This window comes from Cyprinodon variegatus, unplaced genomic scaffold, assembly GCF_000732505.1.
Source record: "Cyprinodon variegatus isolate N-32 unplaced genomic scaffold, C_variegatus-1.0 Scaffold351, whole genome shotgun sequence".
Taxonomy (NCBI): domain Eukaryota; kingdom Metazoa; phylum Chordata; class Actinopteri; order Cyprinodontiformes; family Cyprinodontidae; genus Cyprinodon; species Cyprinodon variegatus.
In genome coordinates, this window is record NW_015150804.1 from 741818 (window position 1) to 768648 (window position 26831).

Sequence of the window (26831 nt, forward strand, 5' to 3'; positions counted from 1 at the left end):
TCTATACTTCTACTTAAGTAATAAATGTGTGAACTTTTGACACCACTGATCCCAGTGGACGGGAGAAGTCCACCAGTGACTGACTGCTGCCTGCTAGATACACAAAGGAACATCATCACAGATCCTTTCTCCCACAGATGTGCTGACCTTGGTTCAAAGTCGCCCAGTTTCAGGAACATTTATACTGTCTGAATCATTCAGAACCTTTACAAACTAAAACATTGGAGTAAATCTAAATGTTTTGAATGAGAACCTGAAAGACGTGAACTTTAGAAAGCAGACGTAGTTTTTTTTCTTCCTGGTTCCTCTTGCAGCTTCATACCATACATGGCTGACGTATGAGTTGTTTCTCTGCAAGGCTGGTTTTAAGTTACTCATTAAGATGTCAGAAATGTTGCGCTACAAGATCACAGAGTGAAAATTGATTGTTTTTATGACACAAAATAAACCATTTGTTTTTCTAGCATTTTATTGTCACTGTCACAAGTACAGGGCAACAAAATTCACTCTGCATTTAACCCATCCCCTCAGGGATGCAGTGGGCTGCCATTGTGCAGTAGTGTGGTGTCAAGGGTCTTTGCTCAGGGACCCAGAGTGGCAGTCTGTGGGAGTGGGGCCTGAACTCAGAACCTCTGGATTCCAAGTGCAATGCCCTAACCGCTAGGCCGGCACTCCCTAGGGTTTGTGCCATTCACTAGTAATGACTCTGATCATTACATATGAGATTTGGTTTTAAGCATCAAATAAACATCAAGAAGCATCAGATGAATCAGTGGAAATGCTTGTTTTGTAAATGAAAGGTTGTTCTTCAGCACAACCAGCTCTGCAGTCCGCCTCCCTTAACCTCAGCTGCTCAGCTCTGATACTTTGCTAAAGCAGCAGCTTGTTTCTGATCAACCACAGCTTATTCATGATAGATATATCACACTATGCAAAACAAAATAGTCGAATATTTTTGCATAAAGTGAAACTATTTGTACCGCCACTGAGCAACAATAACATGCTACAAAATCAGGACATTATTTGCATACAGAAACACCTGGGACAGTCCCTTACTTATCCACCAATCTAGAATAGAACAGAAATGACCTGTGCTTCACCTCAGTGGGGAAATGCACCTGCCTCAATAGGAAAGTGAAAGGCAAAGGAAAGCAAATAGCTCAGGATGAAGGTGGAAAACAGAGAAAGAAAAATAAAATAGGACAATTTACAATTAATAGCATTTTTTTTTTCACATTTTCTTTAAAAGTGTGCAAGAATTTATTTGTATTTTAGTTTTGTCTTTTCCGTTATTATTATGTTGATCTATTTTACTGAAATGTTTGACTAAATGATTAAGATCTTTCTGTCTGTCGTTGGTTTCATGATCGTATCAAAGACTGCTGGAAAGTTGAGAAACCTGAAAGAAAAATTGACAAGGAAATCCTACTTTTAAGAAACTTTAAAAACTTTAACAAATTTCCTTTTATTATCCACAAGAAAAACATGAGAGTTCTACTTCAGCTTTATGAAGAACAAAATTTAGTAAAAGGAAGAAAAAAATCTAACAGAAGCTATTTTTAGGTAGTCCTATTTATTTAAGGTTTATTTGTTTATTTCTTGTATACTCCTTCAGTTCGGAACATTTTCGTTTCTTAAGTTAAATGTTTCCCAAGCGCCCTCTGGCGGACGACAACAGCACAGCAACGCAGGATGTTTCCAGCATCCAGTTGTTTTGAGGTTTGTGGCGAAAATGGTGGATGTCCCTTACCACGGTGTAATGAGGGGTCCGGACCGCTAGAGGGCGTCTGGCCCCCTGGTTTGTGACACTATCATTGACCACACAGCTAAAAGCCACATTTATATCCCTTCATTTTGTTAAGTTTAAAATTTCTGATACCGTTGGTTTTTAGCCGGATTTTTTCATTTAGGTTTATCCGTTTGTTTACCTGTTGTTGATTTTATTAATCTGATCTGTGACAGCTGTGTGTAATAAGTGGATAGCAGATAATTAATGCAGGTGGGCTGTTTTTAAAACCGCTATTTAAACTACAGAGGAGCAGGACTGCTTAATTTCCCCTCATGGACGATGGTTGTTTTGGGTTTCAGACACACTAAACCGCTTTGTAAAAAATATTTTGTTGTTCTGTTCCACGTATTCTGTTGAGAGATTTGAATTAGTATCTCGGTTACAATAAAAGAAATGAAAGTTAAATATACAAGATATTTTGGACAAAATGTCTACCTTTAAATGTTTTTGTTATTTAATGAATGACCTTAAGAAAACGAAATTCATATGATATAAATTTTGTTTCTTTCATTGTTATTGTTTATTTATCACTAATATTATTTTTTAAATGTGTTAGAATATTATATGTAGCCTCCCGATCCACACTCCATTCCAGTAGGTGGCGGTAATGCGTGGTAAGTTGCTTTCCTAAATCCATAAAAGGATGGTTGGAAGCATAGATATGGATATCTATGGTTGGAAGGACGAAAGGATGGAGTCTTAAATGAATATTGGGAACCGAAGGAAATATAAAGGATATTCAAAGATTCAAAAAAAAAAGGAAAGCATTATTTATTTATCTACAGAATACAAAATTACAAATAAGAATTAGATTTAAAGTAATGTTGCTATACACTCATGTACAGTAGGTGGCGGTATGCACTTTAAAATTGCTTGCGATCCGCCATAGTAGAAAAGAAGAAGTAGTAGAAGAAAATCCATTAAAGAAGCAGAAGAAGCGTTTGTCTTATTTTGAAAGAGCTTGTAGAAAACATCCGGTCCCTCCTAGGCTAACAGCTGCTATCTTGCTGCGGTCTGTGGGTGTTGAAATGTCAGCTGATTGTTAGCCCGTCTAGCTAGCTTAGCTTAGTTGCGTGTTTGTTTTTGTCATCAAATAGACTGCTTCCACCTCAGCCCTAAGGTTTAACGCACAGTTAGCCTTTTCATTGACTTATAGTCCACTCCAATCGTCGTCTGTTCGCTTTCGCGGGGCTAAACTAGCATTAGTGCTGCTGTATTTTTTCCCCTACAGCAGCAAGAAGGAAAAAGGGAGTGAAGTTGCTGCCCGAGTCTCTCTGCATTGCAGCCCCCCCGGCGGTGCTGATGGAATTCAAACATACAACAATGGCGTCTCCTGGTTCAAACAGCTCATCGACAGGCAGCAGTAACATGGGATCTGTGTCACACCACTACCAGCAGCCGCAGCAGTCTCAGCCCCAGCACACTAGCACCATGAGCGGCATGCAGGGTGAGTGAGGCAGCCCTCTGAAGGTTAACGTTAGCACGGCTAACACCAGGGAGGCTACTCCCTGACTGAGAAAGATTCCCAAAGGAATGATCGAGCTGCTACATTTTACACAATGAGTTAAAAGCTTATTGATTAAATAAAATAACCGGATGAAGCTGAGGAATCCTCTGACACTGTGACTTTGCAGTCAGTTGTGTAATACCTGGTTATAGACATTTGTTTATAAAATGTCCTTTTTTTTTATCATTTGAATCATTACATTGGATGTAGAAAGGGTAATAATGTTTGTTTGGACTGTAATTGTCATGTTCTACTCTGGATTTACAGCATTTTATTAACATGTTAAAAGATTAAATAGATTCAGACAGATTTATTTTGTAATTTTGTTTACACAAGTGTAAAAAAAATAAATTTAGTTAAGAACAGCTCTCTAGGCAATTTCATTTTTTTTTAAAGTAGAGCCTTGAATACAGAAGAAAATATATAAAAACAGTAAAATAAACATATGACTGTATATTTACAGTTCTAACATTTCAGATTTTTAAATAATAAAATATAATAAAATAACCCATTTTGAAATATATTTTTTATATTTAATTATATTATAATAATATATATTAAATTATATAAAAAAATTTAATTTATATATTAAATCCGCCATGTAGTTAAAATGAAATTGAATGAGGATGTTTTGATATTATTCATCATGAATGAATTGATCTGAAATGTGTTGAATTGGAAGGTAATTTGATTATGCTAAAAAGAAAAAAGATGGGATGGAGATGTGTAAGTAGGATTGAATGAGAATGTTTTAATCTAAATGGACTGCAAAGGAATGTCTCCGTTTGGATATTAGATTGGATCATATTGCTTTAAATCAATCGATCTGTTTAAGAGGATGTAATATATTAAAACCTGCTGTGTAGAACATGCGTTTCAAACACGGGGGTCCTGAGGTGGCTCCCTGGGGCACATGGGGGGCCAAAATTTATGAATGTTCCATAAAATGAATACATTTCTCTTGAAATAAAGAAATGTAACATTTATTTATCAAATAAATTATAAAAATGCTCATAATAATGCCCAATGAAAACATGTTTCCTATTAATTAATTAATAAAAAAATCTATGTTAAATGATAAACTGGAGAATTAAATATCATCTAAAACCATTAATTTAAAATATGCATCATTATTTCACTTTATAACTATTTATAATATAGAGTAAAGTCATTTTTTGTATTTTTAGGGAGTATTCAGTGGGTTGAAATGATTGGGAAGCCCTGATCTAAAAGTAAACTAGACGTAATTGTTTGAGTTTGATTTAGATGCAATCAGTTTTGGATCGTCTGTTTTAGCTTTTTAGTTAAAATTTGACTCGTTAGATTAAAGTCGACTGTAATTAACTAACTTTATTTAATTTAGATTGTAAGTTTTCTGTTTTTCTAACTTGTTTTAAAAGGACTGTGATGAACTGGATTACTGCATTACTTTGGGCTCTGTCTAATCGGATAGAAATTGGATTTTTTCCCGTTGTTGCATTCCCTGATGTTACATTTTTTAGGAATTGCAACTAAATATATATTGAACTACATCTTTAAAAGTATTGCATTGTGTTTTATTCATGAATGATCTTGGGTTTTTGTTTTTTTTATATAAGGTTTTGTTATAGTGAATCATTGAGGTGCTGATAGAGTTGATCATGGTAAGTTAATCTGATCATCTAAACACAATAAAGTTGGACTTGACAGAATTTAGAGCCTAGTTTTGGTTGTTAAGATTGCAAACTTAACAAAATGGTTCACATTTGACTCAACATGAAATCAGATTCCGCTCTTCATGCTGAATTGTTCTGTATTTCTATGCAAACATCGTCTCATTTTTTTTACTTTCAGAGTCCAACACCTGCTGGAGATGTCAGAGTGAAACAGGTAGCTGCACACGTCTTTAACCTGTCGGTTTGAAAATAAAACCAGGATACGCTATTAGAACAATGGCTGCAGCTGTTTTTTAATAGTCATAATCAAACCATTTAGAAACTGTGATTTATTTCAGTTATTTAACAAATAATACAGATGTGTAGTTTTTTTGTTGATAATCACCTGACTGTATTTGATTTCTTACCTTAATGCTGCTTAATTATTGCTTCCTAACTCCTGATGCGATGCTGTCTGATGGTGAGCTGTCCAAAGTTAAAACAAAATGCTTGTTACTCTTTATTTTTTTTCTTCCTGTCGAATCATCTTTAAAGATTATTCTTTATTTTCCCCTTTTTCGTCCTTTTTTTTGTTGTTTACCTTGTGGTCAAGTGTTTGTATCCGTCTGATGAATGCATGTAAATGCATATCAGTTATGCATCCTGATCCTCCAGAAGCTTGATTAACGCCACAAAGCAAGACGGATTTCTCTAACTGTGTTTTTTAACCATTAGTTGTAGAAACAAACAGGCAAATTTAGAGCAACGGACTCTGATGTCTAACCGACCAAGAAGTCTCCTGAGGATTATTTAAAAAAAAAAAAAAAAGTAAAAGCTTTCTTTTCACCTCTAGGGTTTCAGATAAACCTGTCTGGAGCTCACCCAAGTAAGCCAAACCTCTTTTGCTTCAGCACCAACAGCACTCATCTCTTTCTTTCCACCTGACACTTTGGTATGGAGGGAGTTGGTCCTGCTGTTCTGCACTAATCCAGGCCTAAACACCCCATTGGTCTGAGTGGGCTTGTGCCAGAAGCAGATGTGCTCCAAATATTTTAATTGACTTTTGGCAAATGGTTGCAAGTCTGCATAGAAACAGCAGATCTGTTCTGAATGGCATAAGACTAACATTCAAACCTTTCTCTGATAATTTGACCTAACAGATCTGTAGCCCTCGGTGTGATGGGGCCGTGCACTTTAAAAGCTCTAACTCTGTGGTTTTCAGTGTGCAACTAACTAACTAAGCAGAAGAAGTGTTTGTTAGGTTTGTGTTATTTGGGGTTTGGGTAAACCTCAGCTTTCCACTGGTGTGCTGTGTAAACAAACTGAAGTTGTCATTTTTAGCCCAGCTTGGTTTATTCCCGCACACATTCCTGTGGTGTTTTTGGGTGGTGCAAACATTTGGTACAAGGTGAAAATCAAAGCAGCTTTTCTTGCATGTTTTCATCCCATTGTGTTTTATTTTTCCACGTTCAGATTAAGTCCAGCACGCTTTGTTGGATTGTTGTTATAATATCAAAGAGTCGGGGTGTAGATGAAGTGGTAGAACGTTTCTGCCTTTTTTTCCTTTTGTTTATAGCTAAAATGATGGCTGTCTAAATGAGCTGTTTTAGAGTAAAGATTTTAGTCGTTTTACTTTGTTTTGGATTCTAAAAAATCATAATTAGAAAAATTAGACCTGAATCAGATGCAGTTTTTCATCACTCATTCACTGTCAATGCCAATCTTTTAATGTTGCTACATGGAGGACTACTTAAAGGCGATAGCTTCAAGTTTAACTCCTCCTGGCCAGTGAGGGGCGCACTCGTACCTCACCTGCTTTCATTGCGTACTCTTTGTCAGCTGGTTTCCAGCTCAGCTAACGCTAACATTTGTGTCACTAGTACCCTATTTGTTCCGGTAGCACTACCCGAACCATCAGCTCATTTGCACATCTGGGTTACCCTCGATTGCATTTTATTTAACAAAGAAAAAGACAAACTGCCTTTTTTCTCTCCCTGATTATAAAAAGTCTACTAAGCTGTTAAGTGCAAAAGTTTAGTACCAACCTTTCCTTGATGAATAATGACTTCTCATGCTGCATCTGGCTACTAATTTTGTTGACTTTGGATGTTTTAAATAAATGTACTAATTTGGATTTTTATGTTTCTGTTTTGTTCTACTTTTATAGTATATAGTTTATAATCTAAAGTCAGACACAACTAAGGTACATATAAACATGATGTACGGTAATTAAATTTTGCCAGACTGCAATTATTATGTCTGGTGATGACATCAGACAAACTATATAACAAAGAGAATGTTGGATGCATCTAAGGCTACGTTCACACTGTAACGTTAAGTGACATAAATCCGATTTATTTACTTTTTTTACCCATATGTGACCTGAATCTTTATCTTTTCATGGCAGTCTGAACAACACAGATCCGATTTTTTTCCATTCAACCCAGGCCACTTGGCTATGTGGTCCTGAATCCAATACGAATCCGATCTTTTCAAATGCGATCTGTGTCTGAACGGCCAGGTCGCATTCATCCGACCTGAACGCCATTAATACAGACAAAGGTCACTATTCTTGGTCTTGCTATAAAGAAGCGGCAAGAAAAACAACAACCATGGCAGACGATGATGCGGAGAGCAGTATTTATGTTTAACCATCTTGAAAAGATTGAGTTTTTATTTGGAAAAGATCGCTTGATGCGCTCCGACACTACCATCCATGTTTACTTCCGTAAACACGATGCACGCTGGCCTGTGATGTCATTGCTTCCTCTACTGCGCATGCTGGACACTTGCGTTTTATGACTCCAGTTCACACAGGAGATCACATACAAGTCGCATATGTTTGGAAATGTGAACTGCAGCGTCAAATTGGAGAAATTGTAATTTGCATGTCGATCCACAGGGGTGGGCTTTGACTAGGCCACGGCAAAACCTTTTTGTTTTAACCATTACATCGCCAGCAACATGTTTGTTGGTATGACATAGTTTATTTTACGTTGTGCTAGCCTTCTGCCAGATAGAACAGGAAACAAACCCTCCGAGAAGCTCCACTCTCTCTCATCTGTACTCGAAACATTTTCCCAGAAATCCTGATTTGCCAAGATGTCTTTTAGAAAATGTGAGACAGGCCTCTGTGTTCTTTGAGGACTGGTAGACGATAAATAAAAATCAGTGGTTTTGGTCTTGAATCTCTTTTACAGAAGTTATTTTTGCTTCGTCTCTTTTTCTTCTTGTTGAATCACAAACTACTTTTATCTGAGACAAGTGATGCCAGAGGAGCTTTAAATGTTTTTGCTAATGTCTTTTTGGAACTTGTGCATAAATTGATGATTTGGTCTTACTCCAACACCAAAGGCCTTACAAGTGACTTGGCTAGGGCCATTTTCAGAAGACTTTTAACTCGGACTGAGAGATGTCAAAGACTGTTTCTGATCTCTTCATCAATTTCTATAGATCAGGAACCTCACGAGTTACTTTTTTGAGATCCTTTGTGTTCTCAGACTCGTTCTCTTCTGGTGTCTTCTTGGTTCGACAGATTTGGGTTGCAAACTGAACTCAACTGTTGTGGCGAAGTCCAGTAATTCATGATTCAACAGGATAGTTGTATTGTTTTTTAAAAATGGTACTGGGTTGGTTTTAGTAAAAGTTCTTTTAGCAAATAAAGTCAAAATGGGTCAAGGACGTTCTTTGACACTATAGTAAGGATACTCTGGTCCTTTTTTATGTTGAGTAATATAGGTTGTTCAAAATTAAACATATTTTCTTTACAAATGAGCTGTTTTTGCTCAAAGTTGAGTTAAAGTAGTGGTATTTTAAGTTAGTTTTACTGTTTATGTAGAGAATAGAAAGAAAATAATTCAATGTTGTTGTCATTATACTGTCACAACTACAAAGCAATGAAATTCAGTCTGCATTTAACCCGTCCCTTTGGGGACCAGTGGGCTGCCATTGTGCGTTGCTTGGGGAGCAGATTGGGGTTAAGGGTCTTGCTCAGAGACCCACAGTGGCAGTCTGTGGGTGTGGGGCTCGAACTTAAAACCTCTGGGGCCTAAGAGCAATGCCCTAACCACTAGGCCGCCACTCCCCCTAAACCAAATGCTAACTATTTTCAAGATTTCCTAAAACAGAGTAAATTTAATGCTGACAAATTTCCTGTGTAAATAAATCTGGCTGTTTTTAATATTTATTCAAAATATTCTTGTTTAAAGACTTTCATCGTAAAGTTTCAGTCACTTAGCCTGAACATGTAGCTACATTAAGACTAGCAAGATCTAGACACTACTGTTAGCTTATATTATTAGCAGCTAACATGCTAATGACACTATTATTTCAGTTTCTATTATTTAATTTCTACAAAAGTTATCAAAGCTACCACAAACATTAAATGTTTAATGATTTATTAGCAAAAACATGCTAATGCTATCATTGCCAAGCTAATGCTAAAGCTGGCATCTGATTTAGTTAGCGTCCCATTGACAGAGTATAGGTTAGCTGCATTTAGAAAAGATACGTTGTCAAAATTTACACCTATGTTTATTTTAATTAAATGGTTTGGCTCAAGCTAAATTAAATGCTCCTTTTCTTTTAATTCATTAGTTATTACCGTCTTAAATACTAAAAAGAACAAAAAAGCTCCTGTTTAAAAGCTAAAACTAAATACAAGAGGATAACATCTATATCTTAGTATTTTATAATAAATAAATAGATTATCACTAATATATTTATTTAAAAGTTGTTTTTTTTTAATGTGGGATCAAGGAAAAAATGAAACAAATTCTTAGTATAGGTAGCTTCTTCATATATATTTGTTAAATTGTGACCTAATGATGACCATTTTTGATGACTAAAATTAATTAAAAAAATTAAAAGCTTTTGAACAAAATCATTTTTATTTTATTTTTTTTCAAATTAAGGTTGTGATGGCGGTCTTTGTCAACTCTGTCGATCAAAATGCTAACCTTAGCATTAGCTGAAAAATCCTGACCTCTGCATAACAATGGCTGCTGATATTCTTACTCTATTTCCATCAATCACATGCTCTGCACACTAATTAGCCATCTTCTAGCTGAATTATATTAGGATTTGAGTCGAACCACCATGCATTTGACCTACAGTGAATGAGTGAACAATTAATTATTAACCAGTCTGCAGTTTTTCCTAAAAATAATCATGTGTTTTTAATGGATACTTGAAAATTCCACATTTAATTCAGCAAAATAAGACCAGGAACATTTATTCTTGTACTGGGCACAAAAAAGTCCTATCTCTATACCGCTTTAATATATATGTTTTTATATTACTTTTAATTTGGTGTTTTCTAAACTGTAGATTTTTTTTTTCACTTCTTACACCCCTACTCTCTGGAAACCATTAAATCCATTAGATTTGATTTAATCTTCATGTACTCATTTTTTCAATCCCTGTTTCTCTTTTTTTTTTCCACTTTTAACATTCCTGTTTTTTTCTCTTTGAATGAGCGTTTTCGTTTTGCTCTTCTCTTCATGTGTGCTCCATTCATTTATTTATTTCNTTGAGAGATTTGAATTAGTATCTCGGTTACAATAAAAGAAATGAAAGTTAAATATACAAGATATTTTGGACAAAATGTCTACCTTTAAATGTTTTTGTTATGTAATGAATGACCTTAAGAAAACGAAATTCATATGATATAAATTTTGTTTCTTTCATTGTTATTGTTTATTTATCACTAATATTATTTTTTAAATGTGTTAGAATATTATATGTAGCCTCCCGATCCACACTCCATTCCAGTAGGTGGCGGTAATGCGTGGTAAGTTGCTTTCCTAAATCCATAAAAGGATGGTTGGAAGCATAGATATGGATATCTATGGTTGGAAGGACGAAAGGATGGAGTCTTAAATGAATATTGGGAACCGAAGGAAATATAAAGGATATTCAAAGATTCAAAAAAAAAAGGAAAGCATTATTTATTTATCTACAGAATACAAAATTACAAATAAGAATTAGATTTAAAGTAATGTTGCTATACACTCATGTACAGTAGGTGGCGGTATGCACTTTAAAATTGCTTGCGATCCGCCATAGTAGAAAAGAAGAAGTAGTAGAAGAAAATCCATTAAAGAAGCAGAAGAAGCGTTTGTCTTATTTTGAAAGAGCTTGTAGAAAACATCCGGTCCCTCCTAGGCTAACAGCTGCTATCTTGCTGCGGTCTGTGGGTGTTGAAATGTCAGCTGATTGTTAGCCCGTCTAGCTAGCTTAGCTTAGTTGCGTGTTTGTTTTTGTCATCAAATAGACTGCTTCCACCTCAGCCCTAAGGTTTAACGCACAGTTAGCCTTTTCATTGACTTATAGTCCACTCCAATCGTCGTCTGTTCGCTTTCGCGGGGCTAAACTAGCATTAGTGCTGCTGTATTTTTTCCCCTACAGCAGCAAGAAGGAAAAAGGGAGTGAAGTTGCTGCCCGAGTCTCTCTGCATTGCAGCCCCCCCGGCGGTGCTGATGGAATTCAAACATACAACAATGGCGTCTCCTGGTTCAAACAGCTCATCGACAGGCAGCAGTAACATGGGATCTGTGTCACACCACTACCAGCAGCCGCAGCAGTCTCAGCCCCAGCACACTAGCACCATGAGCGGCATGCAGGGTGAGTGAGGCAGCCCTCTGAAGGTTAACGTTAGCACGGCTAACACCAGGGAGGCTACTCCCTGACTGAGAAAGATTCCCAAAGGAATGATCGAGCTGCTACATTTTACACAATGAGTTAAAAGCTTATTGATTAAATAAAATAACCGGATGAAGCTGAGGAATCCTCTGACACTGTGACTTTGCAGTCAGTTGTGTAATACCTGGTTATAGACATTTGTTTATAAAATGTCCTTTTTTTTTATCATTTGAATCATTACATTGGATGTAGAAAGGGTAATAATGTTTGTTTGGACTGTAATTGTCATGTTCTACTCTGGATTTACAGCATTTTATTAACATGTTAAAAGATTAAATAGATTCAGACAGATTTATTTTGTAATTTTGTTTACACAAGTGTAAAAAAAATAAATTTAGTTAAGAACAGCTCTCTAGGCAATTTCATTTTTTTTTAAAGTAGAGCCTTGAATACAGAAGAAAATATATAAAAACAGTAAAATAAACATATGACTGTATATTTACAGTTCTAACATTTCAGATTTTTAAATAATAAAATATAATAAAATAACCCATTTTGAAATATATTTTTTATATTTAATTATATTATAATAATATATATTAAATTATATAAAAAAATTTAATTTATATATTAAATCCGCCATGTAGTTAAAATGAAATTGAATGAGGATGTTTTGATATTATTCATCATGAATGAATTGATCTGAAATGTGTTGAATTGGAAGGTAATTTGATTATGCTAAAAAGAAAAAAGATGGGATGGAGATGTGTAAGTAGGATTGAATGAGAATGTTTTAATCTAAATGGACTGCAAAGGAATGTCTCCGTTTGGATATTAGATTGGATCATATTGCTTTAAATCAATCGATCTGTTTAAGAGGATGTAATATATTAAAACCTGCTGTGTAGAACATGCGTTTCAAACACGGGGGTCCTGAGGTGGCTCCCTGGGGCACATGGGGGGCCAAAATTTATGAATGTTCCATAAAATGAATACATTTCTCTTGAAATAAAGAAATGTAACATTTATTTATCAAATAAATTATAAAAATGCTCATAATAATGCCCAATGAAAACATGTTTCCTATTAATTAATTAATAAAAAAATCTATGTTAAATGATAAACTGGAGAATTAAATATCATCTAAAACCATTAATTTAAAATATGCATCATTATTTCACTTTATAACTATTTATAATATAGAGTAAAGTCATTTTTTGTATTTTTAGGGAGTATTCAGTGGGTTGAAATGATTGGGAAGCCCTGATCTAAAAGTAAACTAGACGTAATTGTTTGAGTTTGATTTAGATGCAATCAGTTTTGGATCGTCTGTTTTAGCTTTTTAGTTAAAATTTGACTCGTTAGATTAAAGTCGACTGTAATTAACTAACTTTATTTAATTTAGATTGTAAGTTTTCTGTTTTTCTAACTTGTTTTAAAAGGACTGTGATGAACTGGATTACTGCATTACTTTGGGCTCTGTCTAATCGGATAGAAATTGGATTTTTTCCCGTTGTTGCATTCCCTGATGTTACATTTTTTAGGAATTGCAACTAAATATATATTGAACTACATCTTTAAAAGTATTGCATTGTGTTTTATTCATGAATGATCTTGGGTTTTTGTTTTTTTTATATAAGGTTTTGTTATAGTGAATCATTGAGGTGCTGATAGAGTTGATCATGGTAAGTTAATCTGATCATCTAAACACAATAAAGTTGGACTTGACAGAATTTAGAGCCTAGTTTTGGTTGTTAAGATTGCAAACTTAACAAAATGGTTCACATTTGACTCAACATGAAATCAGATTCCGCTCTTCATGCTGAATTGTTCTGTATTTCTATGCAAACATCGTCTCATTTTTTTTACTTTCAGAGTCCAACACCTGCTGGAGATGTCAGAGTGAAACAGGTAGCTGCACACGTCTTTAACCTGTCGGTTTGAAAATAAAACCAGGATACGCTATTAGAACAATGGCTGCAGCTGTTTTTTAATAGTCATAATCAAACCATTTAGAAACTGTGATTTATTTCAGTTATTTAACAAATAATACAGATGTGTAGTTTTTTTGTTGATAATCACCTGACTGTATTTGATTTCTTACCTTAATGCTGCTTAATTATTGCTTCCTAACTCCTGATGCGATGCTGTCTGATGGTGAGCTGTCCAAAGTTAAAACAAAATGCTTGTTACTCTTTATTTTTTTTCTTCCTGTCGAATCATCTTTAAAGATTATTCTTTATTTTCCCCTTTTTCGTCCTTTTTTTTGTTGTTTACCTTGTGGTCAAGTGTTTGTATCCGTCTGATGAATGCATGTAAATGCATATCAGTTATGCATCCTGATCCTCCAGAAGCTTGATTAACGCCACAAAGCAAGACGGATTTCTCTAACTGTGTTTTTTAACCATTAGTTGTAGAAACAAACAGGCAAATTTAGAGCAACGGACTCTGATGTCTAACCGACCAAGAAGTCTCCTGAGGATTATTTAAAAAAAAAAAAAAAAGTAAAAGCTTTCTTTTCACCTCTAGGGTTTCAGATAAACCTGTCTGGAGCTCACCCAAGTAAGCCAAACCTCTTTTGCTTCAGCACCAACAGCACTCATCTCTTTCTTTCCACCTGACACTTTGGTATGGAGGGAGTTGGTCCTGCTGTTCTGCACTAATCCAGGCCTAAACACCCCATTGGTCTGAGTGGGCTTGTGCCAGAAGCAGATGTGCTCCAAATATTTTAATTGACTTTTGGCAAATGGTTGCAAGTCTGCATAGAAACAGCAGATCTGTTCTGAATGGCATAAGACTAACATTCAAACCTTTCTCTGATAATTTGACCTAACAGATCTGTAGCCCTCGGTGTGATGGGGCCGTGCACTTTAAAAGCTCTAACTCTGTGGTTTTCAGTGTGCAACTAACTAACTAAGCAGAAGAAGTGTTTGTTAGGTTTGTGTTATTTGGGGTTTGGGTAAACCTCAGCTTTCCACTGGTGTGCTGTGTAAACAAACTGAAGTTGTCATTTTTAGCCCAGCTTGGTTTATTCCCGCACACATTCCTGTGGTGTTTTTGGGTGGTGCAAACATTTGGTACAAGGTGAAAATCAAAGCAGCTTTTCTTGCATGTTTTCATCCCATTGTGTTTTATTTTTCCACGTTCAGATTAAGTCCAGCACGCTTTGTTGGATTGTTGTTATAATATCAAAGAGTCGGGGTGTAGATGAAGTGATAGAACGTTTCTGCCTTTTTTTCCTTTTGTTTATAGCTAAAATGATGGCTGTCTAAATGAGCTGTTTTAGAGTAAAGATTTTAGTCGTTTTACTTTGTTTTGGATTCTAAAAAATCATAATTAGAAAAATTAGACCTGAATCAGATGCAGTTTTTTTTAATCATCACTCATTCACTGTCAATGCCAATCTTGTAATGTCGCTGCATGGAGGACTACTTAAAGGCGATAGCTTCAAATTTAACTCCTCCTGGCCAGTGAGGGGCGCACTCGTACCTCACCTGCTTTCATTGCGTGCTCTTTGTCAGCTGGTTTCCAGCTCAGCTAACGCTAACATTTGTGTCACTAGTACCCTATTTGTTCCGGTAGCACTACCCGAACCATCAGCTCATTTGCACATCTGGGTTACCCTCGATTGCATTTTATTTAACAAAGAAAAAGACAAACTGCCTTTTTTCTCTCCCTGATTATAAAAAGTCTACTAAGCTGTTAAGTGCAAAAGTTTAGTACCAACCTTTCCTTGATGAATAATGACTTCTCATGCTGCATCTGGCTACTAATTTTGTTGACTTTGGATGTTTTAAATAAATGTACTAATTTGGATTTTTATGTTTCTGTTTTGTTCTACTTTTATAGTATATAGTTTATAATCTAAAGTCAGACACAACTAAGGTACATATAAACATGATGTACGGTAATTAAATTTTGCCAGACTGCAATTATTATGTCTGGTGATGACATCAGACAAACTATATAACAAAGAGAATGTTGGATGCATCTAAGGCTACGTTCACACTGCAACGTTAAGTGACATAAATCCGATTTATTTACTTTTTTTACCCATATGTGACCTGAATCTTTATCTTTTCATGGCAGTCTGAACAACACAGATCCGATTTTTTTCCATTCAACCCAGGCCACTTGGCTATGTGGTCCTGAATCCAATACGAATCCGATCTTTTCAAATGCGATCTGTGTCTGAACGGCCAGGTCGCATTCATCCGACCTGAACGCCATTAATACAGACAAAGGTCACTATTCTGGGTCTTGCTATAAAGAAGCGGCAAGAAAAACAACAACCATGGCAGATGATGATGCGGAGAGCAGTATTTATGTTTAACCATCTTGAAAAGATTGAGTTTTTATTTGGAAAAGATCGCTAGATGCGCTCCGACACTACCATCCATGTTAACTTCCATAAACACGATGCACGCTGGCCTGTGATGTCATTGCGTCCTCTACTGCGCATGCGGGACACTTGCGTTTTATGACTCCAGTTCACACAGGATATCACATACAAGTCGCATATGTTTGGAAATGTGAACTGCAGCGTCAAATTGGAGAAATTGTAATTTGCATGTCGATCCACAGGGGTGGGCTTTGACTAGGCCACGGCAAAACCTTTTTGTTTTAACCATTACATCGCCAGCAACATGTTTGTTGGTATGACATAGTTTATTTTACGTTGTGCTAGCCTTCTGCCAGATAGAACAGGAAACAAACCCTCCGAGAAGCTCCACTCTCTCTCATCTGTACTCGAAACATTTTCCCAGAAATCCTGATTTGCCAAGATGTCTTTTAGAAAATGTGAGACAGGCCTCTGTGTTCTTTGAGGACTGGTAGACGATAAATAAAAATCAGTGGTTTTGGTCTTGAATCTCTTTTACAGAAGTTATTTTTGCTTCGTCTCTTTTTCTTCTTGTTGAATCACAAACTACTTTTATCTGAGACAAGTGATGCCAGAGGAGCTTTAAATGTTTTTGCTAATGTCTTTTTGGAACTTGTGCATAAATTGATGATTTGGTCTTACTCCAACACCAAAGGCCTTACAAGTGACTTGGCTAGGGCCATTTTCAGAAGACTTTTAACTCGGACTGAGAGATGTCAAAGACTGTTTCTGATCTCTTCATCAATTTCTATAGATCAGGAACCTCACGAGTTACTTTTTTGAGATCCTTTGTGTTCTCAGACTCGTTCTCTTCTGGTGTCTTCTTGGTTCGACAGATTTGGGTTGCAAACTGAACTCAACTGTTGTGGCGAAGTCCAGTAATTCATGATTCAACAGGATAGTTGTATTGTTTTTTAAAAATGGTACTGGGTTGGTTTTAGTAAAAGTTATTTTAGCAAATAAAGTCAAAATGGGTCAAGGACGTTCTTTGACACTATAGTAAGGATACTCTGGTCCTTTTTTATGTTGAGTAATATAGGTTGTTCAAAATTAAACATATTTTCTTTACAAATGAGCTGTTTTTGCTCAAAGTTGAGTTAAAGTAGTGGTATTTTAAGTTAGTTTTACTGTTTATGTAGAGAATAGAAAGAAAATAATTAAATGTTGTTGTCATTATACTGTCACAACTACAAAGCAATGAAATTCAGTCTGCATTTAACCCATCCCTTTGGGGACCAGTGGGCTGCCATTGGGCGTTACTTGGGGAGCAGATTGGGGTTAAGGGTCTTGCTCAGAGACCCACAGTGGCAGTCTGTGGGTGTGGGGCTCGAACCTAAAACCTCTGGGGCCTAAGAGCAATGCCCTAACCACTAGGCCGCCACTCCCCCTAAACCAAATGCTAACTATTTTTAAAGATTTCCTAAAATAGAGTAAATTTAATGCTGATAAATTTCCTGTGTAAATAAATCTGGCTGTTTTTAATATTTATTCAAAATATTCTTGTTTAAAGACTTTCCTAGTAAAGTTTCAGTCACTCAGCCTGAACATGTAGCTACATTAAGACTAGCAAGATCTAGACACTACTGTTAGCTTATATTATTAGCAGCTAACATGCTAATGACACTATTATTTCAGTTTCTATTATTTAATTTCTACAAAAGTTATCAAAGCTACCACAAACATTAAATGTTTAATGATTTATTAGCAAAAACATGCTAATGCTATCATTGCCAAGCTAATGCTAAAGCTGGCATCTAATTTAGTTAGCGGCCCATTGACAGAGTATAGGTTAGCTGCATTTAGAAAAGATACGTTGTCAAAATTTACACCTATGTTTATTTTAATTAAATGGTTTGGCTCAAGCTAAATTAAATGCTCCTTTTCTTTTAATTCATTAGTTATTACCGTCTTAAATACTAAAAAGAACAAAAAAGCTCCTGTTTAAAAGCTAAAACTAAATACAAGAGGATAACATCTATATCTTAGTATTTTATAATAAATAAATAGATTATCACTAATATATTTATTTAAAAGTTGTTTTTTTTTAATGTGGGATCAAGGAAAAAATGAAACAAATTCTTAGTATAGGTAGCTTCTTCATATATATTTGTTAAATTGTGACCTAATGATGACCATTTTTGATGACTAAAATTAATTAAAAAAATTAAAAGCTTTTGAACAAAATCATTTTTATTTTATTTTTTTTCAAATTAAGGTTGTGATGGCGGTCTTTGTCAACTCTGTCGATCAAAATGCTAACCTTAGCATTAGCTGAAAAATCCTGACCTCTGCATAACAATGGCTGCTGATATTCTTACTCTATTTCCATCAATCACATGCTCTGCACACTAATTAGCCATCTTCTAGCTGAATTATATTAGGATTTGAGTCGAACCACCATGCATTTGACCTACAGTGAATGAGTGAACAATTAATTATTAACCAGTCTGCAGTTTTTCCTAAAAATAATCATGTGTTTTTAATGGATACTTGAAAATTCCACATTTAATTCAGCAAAATAAGACCAGGAACATTTATTCTTGTACTGGGCACAAAAAAGTCCTATCTCTATACCGCTTTAATATATATGTTTTTATATTACTTTTAATTTGGTGTTTTCTAAACTGTAGATTTTTTCACTTCTTACGCCCCTACTCTCTGGAAACCATTAAATCCATTAGATTTGATTTAATCTTCATGAACTTATTTTTTCAATCCCTGTTTCTCTTTTTGTTTTTCCACTTTTAACATTCCTGTTTTTTTCACTTTGAATGAGCGTTTTCGTTTTGCTCTTCTCTTCATGTGTGCTCCATTCATTTATTTATTTCTACCGTATATAAATAAACAAACTTAATGGTTTTCCCGCTGTTCAGGTAAACGTAAAGCCCTGAAACTGAACTTCGCCAACCCTTCGATCAAACCCTCCACTAGATTCTCCTTAAACACGGCTGGACCTCCGTTTCAGAACCCCCACATGTGAGTGAGCTGAGCTCTCCCCGTTGGTTTAAAGAGGCTCCTGTTTCTGTGTCATGCTGAGTGGATTGGTGTTTTTATCAGAGAGAGGCTGAGAACTCACAGTATCGAGTCCTCTGGGAAGCTGAAGATCTCCCCAGAGCAGCACTGGGACTTCACAGCTGAGGATCTGAAGGATCTGGGCGAAATAGGCCGAGGGGCGTACGGCTCCGTCAACAAGATGGTGCACAAACCCAGCAACATGATCATGGCAGTTAAGGTGATCTGCCTTTACTTCGGGATATTTAAAAAAATTTAAAAAAGAATATTTTTGAAAGTATTTTGTTTTTGTTTTTCCCCCCAGAGGATTCGTTCGACTGTTGATGAGAAGGAGCAGAAGCAGCTGCTGATGGACCTGGACGTGGTGATGAGAAGCAGTGATTGTCCTTACATCGTCCAGTTTTACGGCGCTCTGTTCAGAGAGGTGAAAATAAACACCCCAGAAATAAAAGCTGAGCTCTTTTTTTTTTTTTTGGTTATTGCCCCTGGAACCGATCCGACTTCCTGTATTCGTTTCAGGGTGATTGCTGGATCTGCATGGAACTCATGGCTACCTCGTTAGACAAATTTTACAAGTTTGTATATGGCTCTTTAGACGACGTGATTCCAGAAGAGATATTAGGAAAAATAACTTTAGCTGTAAGTTTCTTTTTACTACTTCTGACATGTTTTTATTTTCTGTTCATCCATCAGCGTTTGGTAACTCCTCTTTTTGTTCTGCAGACTGTGAAGGCACTTAACCACTTAAAAGAAAACTTGAAAATAATACACAGAGGTAAACAGACTTCAGCATCTCGGATTTAAAGCGACAGCGCTTCACTTCTCAGCGTCTGTCTCTGTTTTTTCCGCTCAGACATCAAGCCGTCCAACATCCTCCTGGACAGGAACGGCAACATCAAGCTCTGCGACTTTGGCATCAGCGGCCAGCTGGTGGACTCCATCGCTAAAACCAGAGATGCAGGCTGCAGGCCATACATGGCGGTCAGTAACGAAGCATGATTGAAGCAGCTTAGAAATTATTTAGTTTTATTTTCGGGGTTTTGAAATACCAAAAGAAAAGAGGAATTATTCATCAGGGTTTCCGTTGATGAATAATTAATTAAATCATTATTTTTTAAATTAAGGCCTTAATTGGCATTAAAATTAATTAAATCAGATTTTGGTGGCATTTAAAATGCTTTAAAAAAAAAAGTTTATAAAAAAAAATTTGTCAGTTCCACGTGGTTTGCACGGAACTGCTTCCAGTTGAGCGTAAATCCGTATGTTTGGAAAAGAAGCTTGAGGCGGAGAAACGGCAAATTTAAACAGTGGCAGGAAAACGTGGAATTCGGGACATGGCCGCAGGTAACGATGATGAAGGATTTTGCCGTTGCAATGAAATTATTTCTAAGAGCATTAAAAAAGAATTCCTGTATAAACCACGTTCAATTAGGTTGCAATTATTGCTTGATGATGATCATCTGGATTGACTGTAAAACATTAGCATGAAACGTATCGTCAACATGATGGATGGAGCTGTAAACATGTCGCTTTATGATCTATGTTCTAACACTAATTCGATTGTTTGCAAACATTGATTTGTTCTTGTTTTACTATCATTTTGCACATAAGCAGGTTTTTACGGAAGAGGATTAGGGCCACTGGGGGAAAAAAAAAGTTTAACATGGAAAAAAGTCAGAATTCTGACTTTAATCTCAGAATTCTGACTTTTTTCCCATGTTAAACTGAAATAAAATTTAAAAATCAGTTAACTTTTTTTTTTTTAGTGGCCCTAATCCTCTTCCGTAGGTTTTGGATGTTTCAATTATTTTTTTTTCTTCTTTTTTTAAATGATGGAGAACATAACCAGATGTTTAGCTCAGGCTTGGAAGTGTTTTTTTAACACTCCCTTTTGTTTTTTTAGGGGGGAAATCACCATATTTTTTGAATTTGGTGAATTCTAAAGACAAAAATTCTAGATAATCACATTTGACTTCTTAAAAGAAGTTATTATTTAAAGTACTTTAGGAACAGAAGTATTAATTTCACCTTGAAACGTTTCTGTTTACTCCACCTTTAGTTTTGGATGGGTGAAGCTTCTAACTAAAGATCATTTGGGTTTCTTCGGAAGCTTGCGGAACTTGTGGAAATATTTTCAGTCGGAAAAAGAACAGAAGAAAATTAAAAACTGCATCAAAGCTGCATTAATGAATCCAGATTTCGGCGGATATGGAGACCTGGGCTGATCCAAGCAGTGACCTCATGGTGGCGTCATCACCTGAGGTTATTTTTTGTCTCCTCAGTTGTCGAGTCTCTCAGAGCAGTTTCCATTCTAAATTTGGTTCTGCAGTATCACTACCATGCGGTCCAACAGCTCGGCTGCACTCTCTGCTCCCCTGAGGGAGGGACCACGCTCCGTTCACTCAGTCCGAGTCGCTGCGGAGCGTCCCGCGGCCTGTGAGCTCAGGCTGCAGGAATCTAAGCACCAGCTCTCTGTTTCCAGCTGGCAGCACCAGGTGTGCTGATCCCAGTGCTGCTGGTTGCAACAGGCCTAATGGTGTTTAGCAGCTGAGTTATTATTTAGAAATGTGTGGATGTTCTTCAGCTCAGGCTACAGTGAGTGGCTGATTATTTGCTTTCCATGATTCTACCCTCATGAGTCCAACCTGTGATACCTCACGTTACGCCCTGCTGTGTCTCACTGTCCTGCAATCAGAAGTTTGCTTTACTCTAAACCAGGGATGTCAAAGTAAAAAAAAAAACAAAATATGCTAAAAGCTTAGAGTCGGACTGCTTAAATGTTTAAAAAAACATATTGAAATGAACATAGCCTGTTGAACCAAGACCTAACAGTTTTTTTTAATATAGAAATATTATTAATAAACTTTTATTATATCAATAAACTTATTAAGATAAATACACAAATGAAAGTGCATGCATTATGAACCTAAAATGTATTACTGTGCTGCTCTATGATTTTACTGATCACTGCTTTCAAATAGTAAAATACAAAAAAAAGAAGAAGAAAATCTAATCAGTCGTATTCTCCATCATGGCTCTTATTAGCATTTGTCCCCGAGTCCATTCAACTGAAAAATATGAATAAATAAATTAAAATACAAAATTCTATAGCACAGAGACAAAACCATACTTCCTTCGAAGAAAAAAATCATTTCTTGTACAAAGAAATGTAAAAATGTTGTGATGAATCACGGCAGCGGAGCCAGAATTCAGCCAGAGGTTCTTTAAAAAAGAAAAAAGAAATTTATTTTTAAAAAAGCAGAGCAACACCAAAAAGGACCAAAAAAAAATATACGAGTGTCATAGTTATTTAGTTATTTTTCTGTTTTGGCTTTTTTTGCTCAGTTTGTTAGTAAATGAAGCCTTTTGTATATATATTTACAGTAACAACAGAGGCAAAATAAGTAATTTTTTTCTTAAAATAAGTTAATTTTTTCTTGAATTGAGAAGGTAAGTGAGACACTTTGCCAAAGGAACAAGACAATTTACATCTAAAATGAAAAAAAGCAATTCCATTGTCTTATTTCAAGCACATATTATCTAATAATCCTATTTGAAAAGTAAAAATACAAATTCCATTGGCAAATCATCTTATTAACCAACTCAAATTAAGAGTAAATACACTTTAGTTATGTACAGTTTTTTAGTTATTAACATCAATGCAAATAAATTTTCAAATTAAAGTTTTAAATTAAAGTTTCAAATCTTCAAATAAATTTTCAATTATACAAAATGTTTTTTTTTTATTTCATTTGTCAGAAAGATCAAAGACAAATCTAATTTGATTTTTATTTTCTTTCAATTATTTTATAGTCCAGGCTTTAAAGGGTTAAGATCTGGGAAAGATTGACTAGATAGAGATGCTGAAGATCGGTTTAATTAGTTAATATCTGTTGGTCTATGACCACATGTTGTTATGTTATCGTGACGCATTGCAGCAGCGTCAGACTCTATGAAGTAGCTGCTTCATTTGTCACCATCTGGATTTCTGGTAGTTATGTGCCACAGCCAGCAGATGGCGCCACATCTGTTCATAAAGATAATTAAATACTATTGATCTCACAGTGGAGATATTTACCTCTGCATTTACCCAATCCCCTAGGGGAGCAGTGGGCTGCCATTGTGCGGCGCCCGGGGAGCAGTGTGGGGTTAAGGCTCTTGCTCAGAGAGTGGGACTTGAACCCAGAACCTTAGGATTCCAAGCTCTATGCCACCAGGCCGCCACTCTCCTTATCTCTGCTCATTGCACCCGGTCAAATAATCAAACCTTTTTTGGTCATTTTTGTTTAGACATATAATAGGATTATGCAGCTTCAAGGTAGAAAAAATGCATAAAAGCTGATTTCTATTTTTCTTGTTTTTTTTTTAATATATAAGACAAGTAAGGATATTTATAAATAATGTCAAACTAAACATATTAAACCGTGGAGTAAACAGATGTTCTCTTATATGAACCAAGTGGTCTGCTGGTCTGGTCCCAAACTTTAGCATTAGCTTCTGGCAGGGAACCTCTGTGCAAACCAACAGAAAATGCTACAAAAAAAAAAAAACAACTTTTCGGATGCCTTTCTTACTATTGTTTCTGTTCAAATATTATGTGTTTTTTAGGAAGTCAATATTAACAGCATGTTATTAATTATGTATGGTTCAATAAGCTGTTGATGAAAACGGAACTAAAGAAATCAAACCTCTGAAACGTGTTTGTAGTCAGAGGGCTGAGCATTGTGTCTGTGTCCCCCGCATGTCGCTGTTTACGTTTAGATCCTGGTTTGCTTTCCACCTGCTTCCTCTGCAGTGATTTCTTGCTGCAGATGTGATCAGCTCCTGTGCAGCAGTTCTGCTTGGTGACATCAGCATCTATTTCAGGCCTGTAAATGGGCCAGTGAGGTGCTTCCTGCAGTGCAGCCCCCCCGTCTCACTTTCACTGCTTCTTTTACTCTGAGAGGTGGTGCAGGAGTGGAGGAAGGATGAAACATGTTTTTTATGTGGAGTTGAGACAGCCTGTGTTGTCTTTAGTTTCTAAACCTAAAGTTTGAAATCTTGTTTTTTTTTTTCCTTTCAGCCGGAGAGAATCGACCCTAGTGCGTCCAGGCAGGGCTACGACGTCCGCTCGGATGTTTGGAGTTTGGGAATAACTCTGGTGGGTTTTTCCTGCTTTTTGTTCTCAGAAAAAAAATTTAAATGTGGAAAATATCACCGCTCAAATAAAACTGGTGTTAATTAGCTCACAGCAGGGGGAAGTCTTATCTTCAGGGTACACCAGGATTACTGTGTAAACACTCCACCATGCATCTCCCAGAACAAACAGCAGCTTGTTGCAGAAAGCAAACAGCTGGTAGAGGATAACGTTCGGTTAAAGAAGCTGTGGACAGTAAAACAATCAGGAGTTTTTGCTACAGATGGATGTGGATGAACAAAATGGAGCAGTTATCATCTGATGGTTTATGGTTCTGTATCAGCTGCAGGATGAGCTGCTGCCCATATTCTTTGGTTTCTGAGTAATAATTGTGGTTAAAAACATGCTGGCAGCAGAATTATCAGTGTTTCTAGCTGGAAATGAGAATTTATCAGAGATAAAAATCCAACTTAAAAAGGTAACATGTGATGAGAACTGCTAGTTTAGTTTGAGATGTTGAAAGTTCAANTGAGAACTGCTAGTTTAGTTTGAGATGTTGAAAGTTCAAGTCTTTCTACCTTTTAACCCTAAATAGTCAACAACACTGCTGCCCAAAATGCTTCAGAACAAACATATAAAGGCAAGGAATACAATACAAACAATGCATTGATTGATTGATTGACTTTATTGATCTCACAGTAGAGAAATTTACTCGTTACATCGGCTCAAATAGTCAAAGAAGAAGAAACTGCATGGGGTATATACAGTATATACAGTGCGTCCACATATAACAGCTTTTTTTTATATATATAGTAGGATCATTACGGTATTCACTAAAAGAAAAAAAATCAACATAAAATAGAGAAAGTGGGAAAGGAGACCACAGAGCCGACATAACAGGCAGCTGCATGCACAGCGCCATCTTGCATAATAATAATGTCAAGAACAAAGAAACTGAAAATACATATGAGAAACAGTTTAATGATAATAAAAAAGCCTGTTCAAACAGCTGGGTTTTAAGGGAGGATTTGAAACAGCTAGGAGTCGGGGCGAAGCGGATGCTGAGATGCAGACCGTTCCATAGCCGGGGGGGCAGCAGCAAAAGCTCTGTCTCCTCCGGTTTTTATGTGTGTTTTGGGCTCATCCAGGAGGAGCAGGTCAGCTGAGGAAAGTACTCTGTAAATATAGTTTGTTCTTCCTGTTGGACCAAAGCTTCATTCGTTAGAGGTATCATCATGGTTTAATAATAATCATTCAGTCTGTTTAATGTAGGAAAACGTCACAAAAACAAACAATGACATCCTCTCCTCAGTGTTGGACTCTCTCCTCTCTCTGCCATTTTATGGGTGTGTATGTTTCAGTACGAGCTGGCCACTGGACGGTTTCCCTACCCGAAGTGGAACAGCGTGTTCGACCAGCTGACTCAGGTGGTGAGAGGAGACCCGCCGCAGCTCAGCAACTCAGACGAGAGGCGCTTCTCCCCCAAATTCATCTCCTTTGTCAACGTGTGGTGAGAAACCAGCAACATCCAGCACCTCAGATGGATTTTGTTTCATATTTTGATGTACTTGTCTACCCTCTAGTGGACAAATAAGCCAACTACTCCTAAAACATGCCACTTTTGTTTGTCCCCTTTAGCCTTACAAAGGATGAATCCAAGAGGCCAAAGTACAGGGAGCTTCTGGTACGTTTAAGGTAAAAATTAATACGCATAGTTAAAGTTCTTACTAATCTATTTGCTCCCGCTTTATTTATCTTTACACAACAGAGAGACCCGTTCATTCAGATGTACGAGGAGCGCTCCGTCGACGTCGCTGGATACGTCTGCAGGATCCTGGATCAGATGCCGGCCTCTCCCAGCTCCCCCACATATATGGAATAAAAAGAGAATAAAAACAAACCGAATCGACCTATCTTCACCGATCTGTTCAAAACAAACCAATCTCTGTGTAAAATTGCTTGCTCCCCTTATTGCAGTGTTAAAAGAGAACGAAAGAAAAAAAAAAAAAGCACCGTTTATGGTTAAGTCTGTATATATTACCGCACTTCTGTTTCGTCTCTCGATCATAAATGCACCCGCCCACACACACACACACACACACACACACACGTATGAGGAGCTGGATGGATCAGCCGTTACGCGTCTCGGTGACTGGGAGTCAAAAGTGAAAATAATGTGCAAGTTGTATTTATGGAAGCCAAATGATTGGGAGGTGATTAAACCGACTGGATTCATCCTCTGTTAGCTGTTCCAACCGTTTCATGTCTGTGGATGAAAGCAATGCATTTTATTCAAACTTGTGTCCAACCTGCAGTAGAATCCATGCTGATGAGCGAATAAAGGCAGGAGGAGAAACAAACCTCTGAGTTCTGTCTTCTTTTACTGAGTTCTGATAAATGTAATAATTAAATAAATCTGACCGATATTGATATGAGACACAAATATTCTCTTATGGTTGATAACCAATATTTCCTTTATCACATTAGCTGAAAACTGATGAAACATTTTCTTTATCTTTGATCTGTCTCTAAAAATACACTAAAAACAAAGTGTCATCACCGCATTTCTTACATGTCTTGAATTTGTTTAGCTTGTCGCCTCCCAACCAGAAGTAAAGTGGAAATAAAGAGTTTTCTGTTTTTCACTCTAGACATCTGAAAAGTGTGGAGTGGATTTCAATGAAGCCCCTCTCCATCTGGCCTGGTGAGACCATCCTGATCTCGCAAGCTTTTAAGGTTTCACTCGCAGA

At 36.4% G+C, this 26831-nt stretch overlaps 1 protein-coding gene and 1 long non-coding RNA gene across 4 annotated transcripts; both read left to right on the forward strand.

Moving 5' to 3' along the window:
* The first annotated feature begins 2732 nt into the window (after positions 1-2732).
* On the forward strand, positions 2733-6455 carry LOC107091761. The gene is made up of 3 exons (XR_001481542.1): positions 2733-3236; positions 5130-5165; positions 5784-6455. It is a non-coding gene; the product is annotated as an uncharacterized LOC107091761 (long non-coding RNA).
* A 4599-nt stretch (positions 6456-11054) lies between these two features.
* Positions 11055-26090, forward strand: map2k4 (mitogen-activated protein kinase kinase 4). Of its 3 annotated transcripts, XM_015385921.1 has the most exons (13): positions 11055-11554; positions 13448-13483; positions 14102-14134; positions 18827-18929; positions 19011-19185; positions 19270-19389; positions 19485-19604; positions 19689-19740; positions 19819-19946; positions 24028-24105; positions 25443-25591; positions 25720-25765; positions 25850-26090. In XM_015385921.1, the coding sequence occupies exons 1-13, from the start codon at positions 11410-11412 to the stop codon at positions 25961-25963; spliced, it is 1299 nt and encodes a 432-aa protein (XP_015241407.1). In that variant the 5' UTR covers positions 11055-11409; the 3' UTR covers positions 25964-26090. The 3 variants fall into 3 exon arrangements, with proteins under 3 accessions (XP_015241407.1, XP_015241408.1, XP_015241409.1); XM_015385922.1 differs by lacking the exon at positions 14102-14134 and having other exon boundaries at positions 11056-11554; XM_015385923.1 differs by lacking the exon at positions 14102-14134 and having other exon boundaries at positions 11056-11554; positions 18839-18929.
* Positions 26091-26831: the final 741 nt, after the last annotated feature.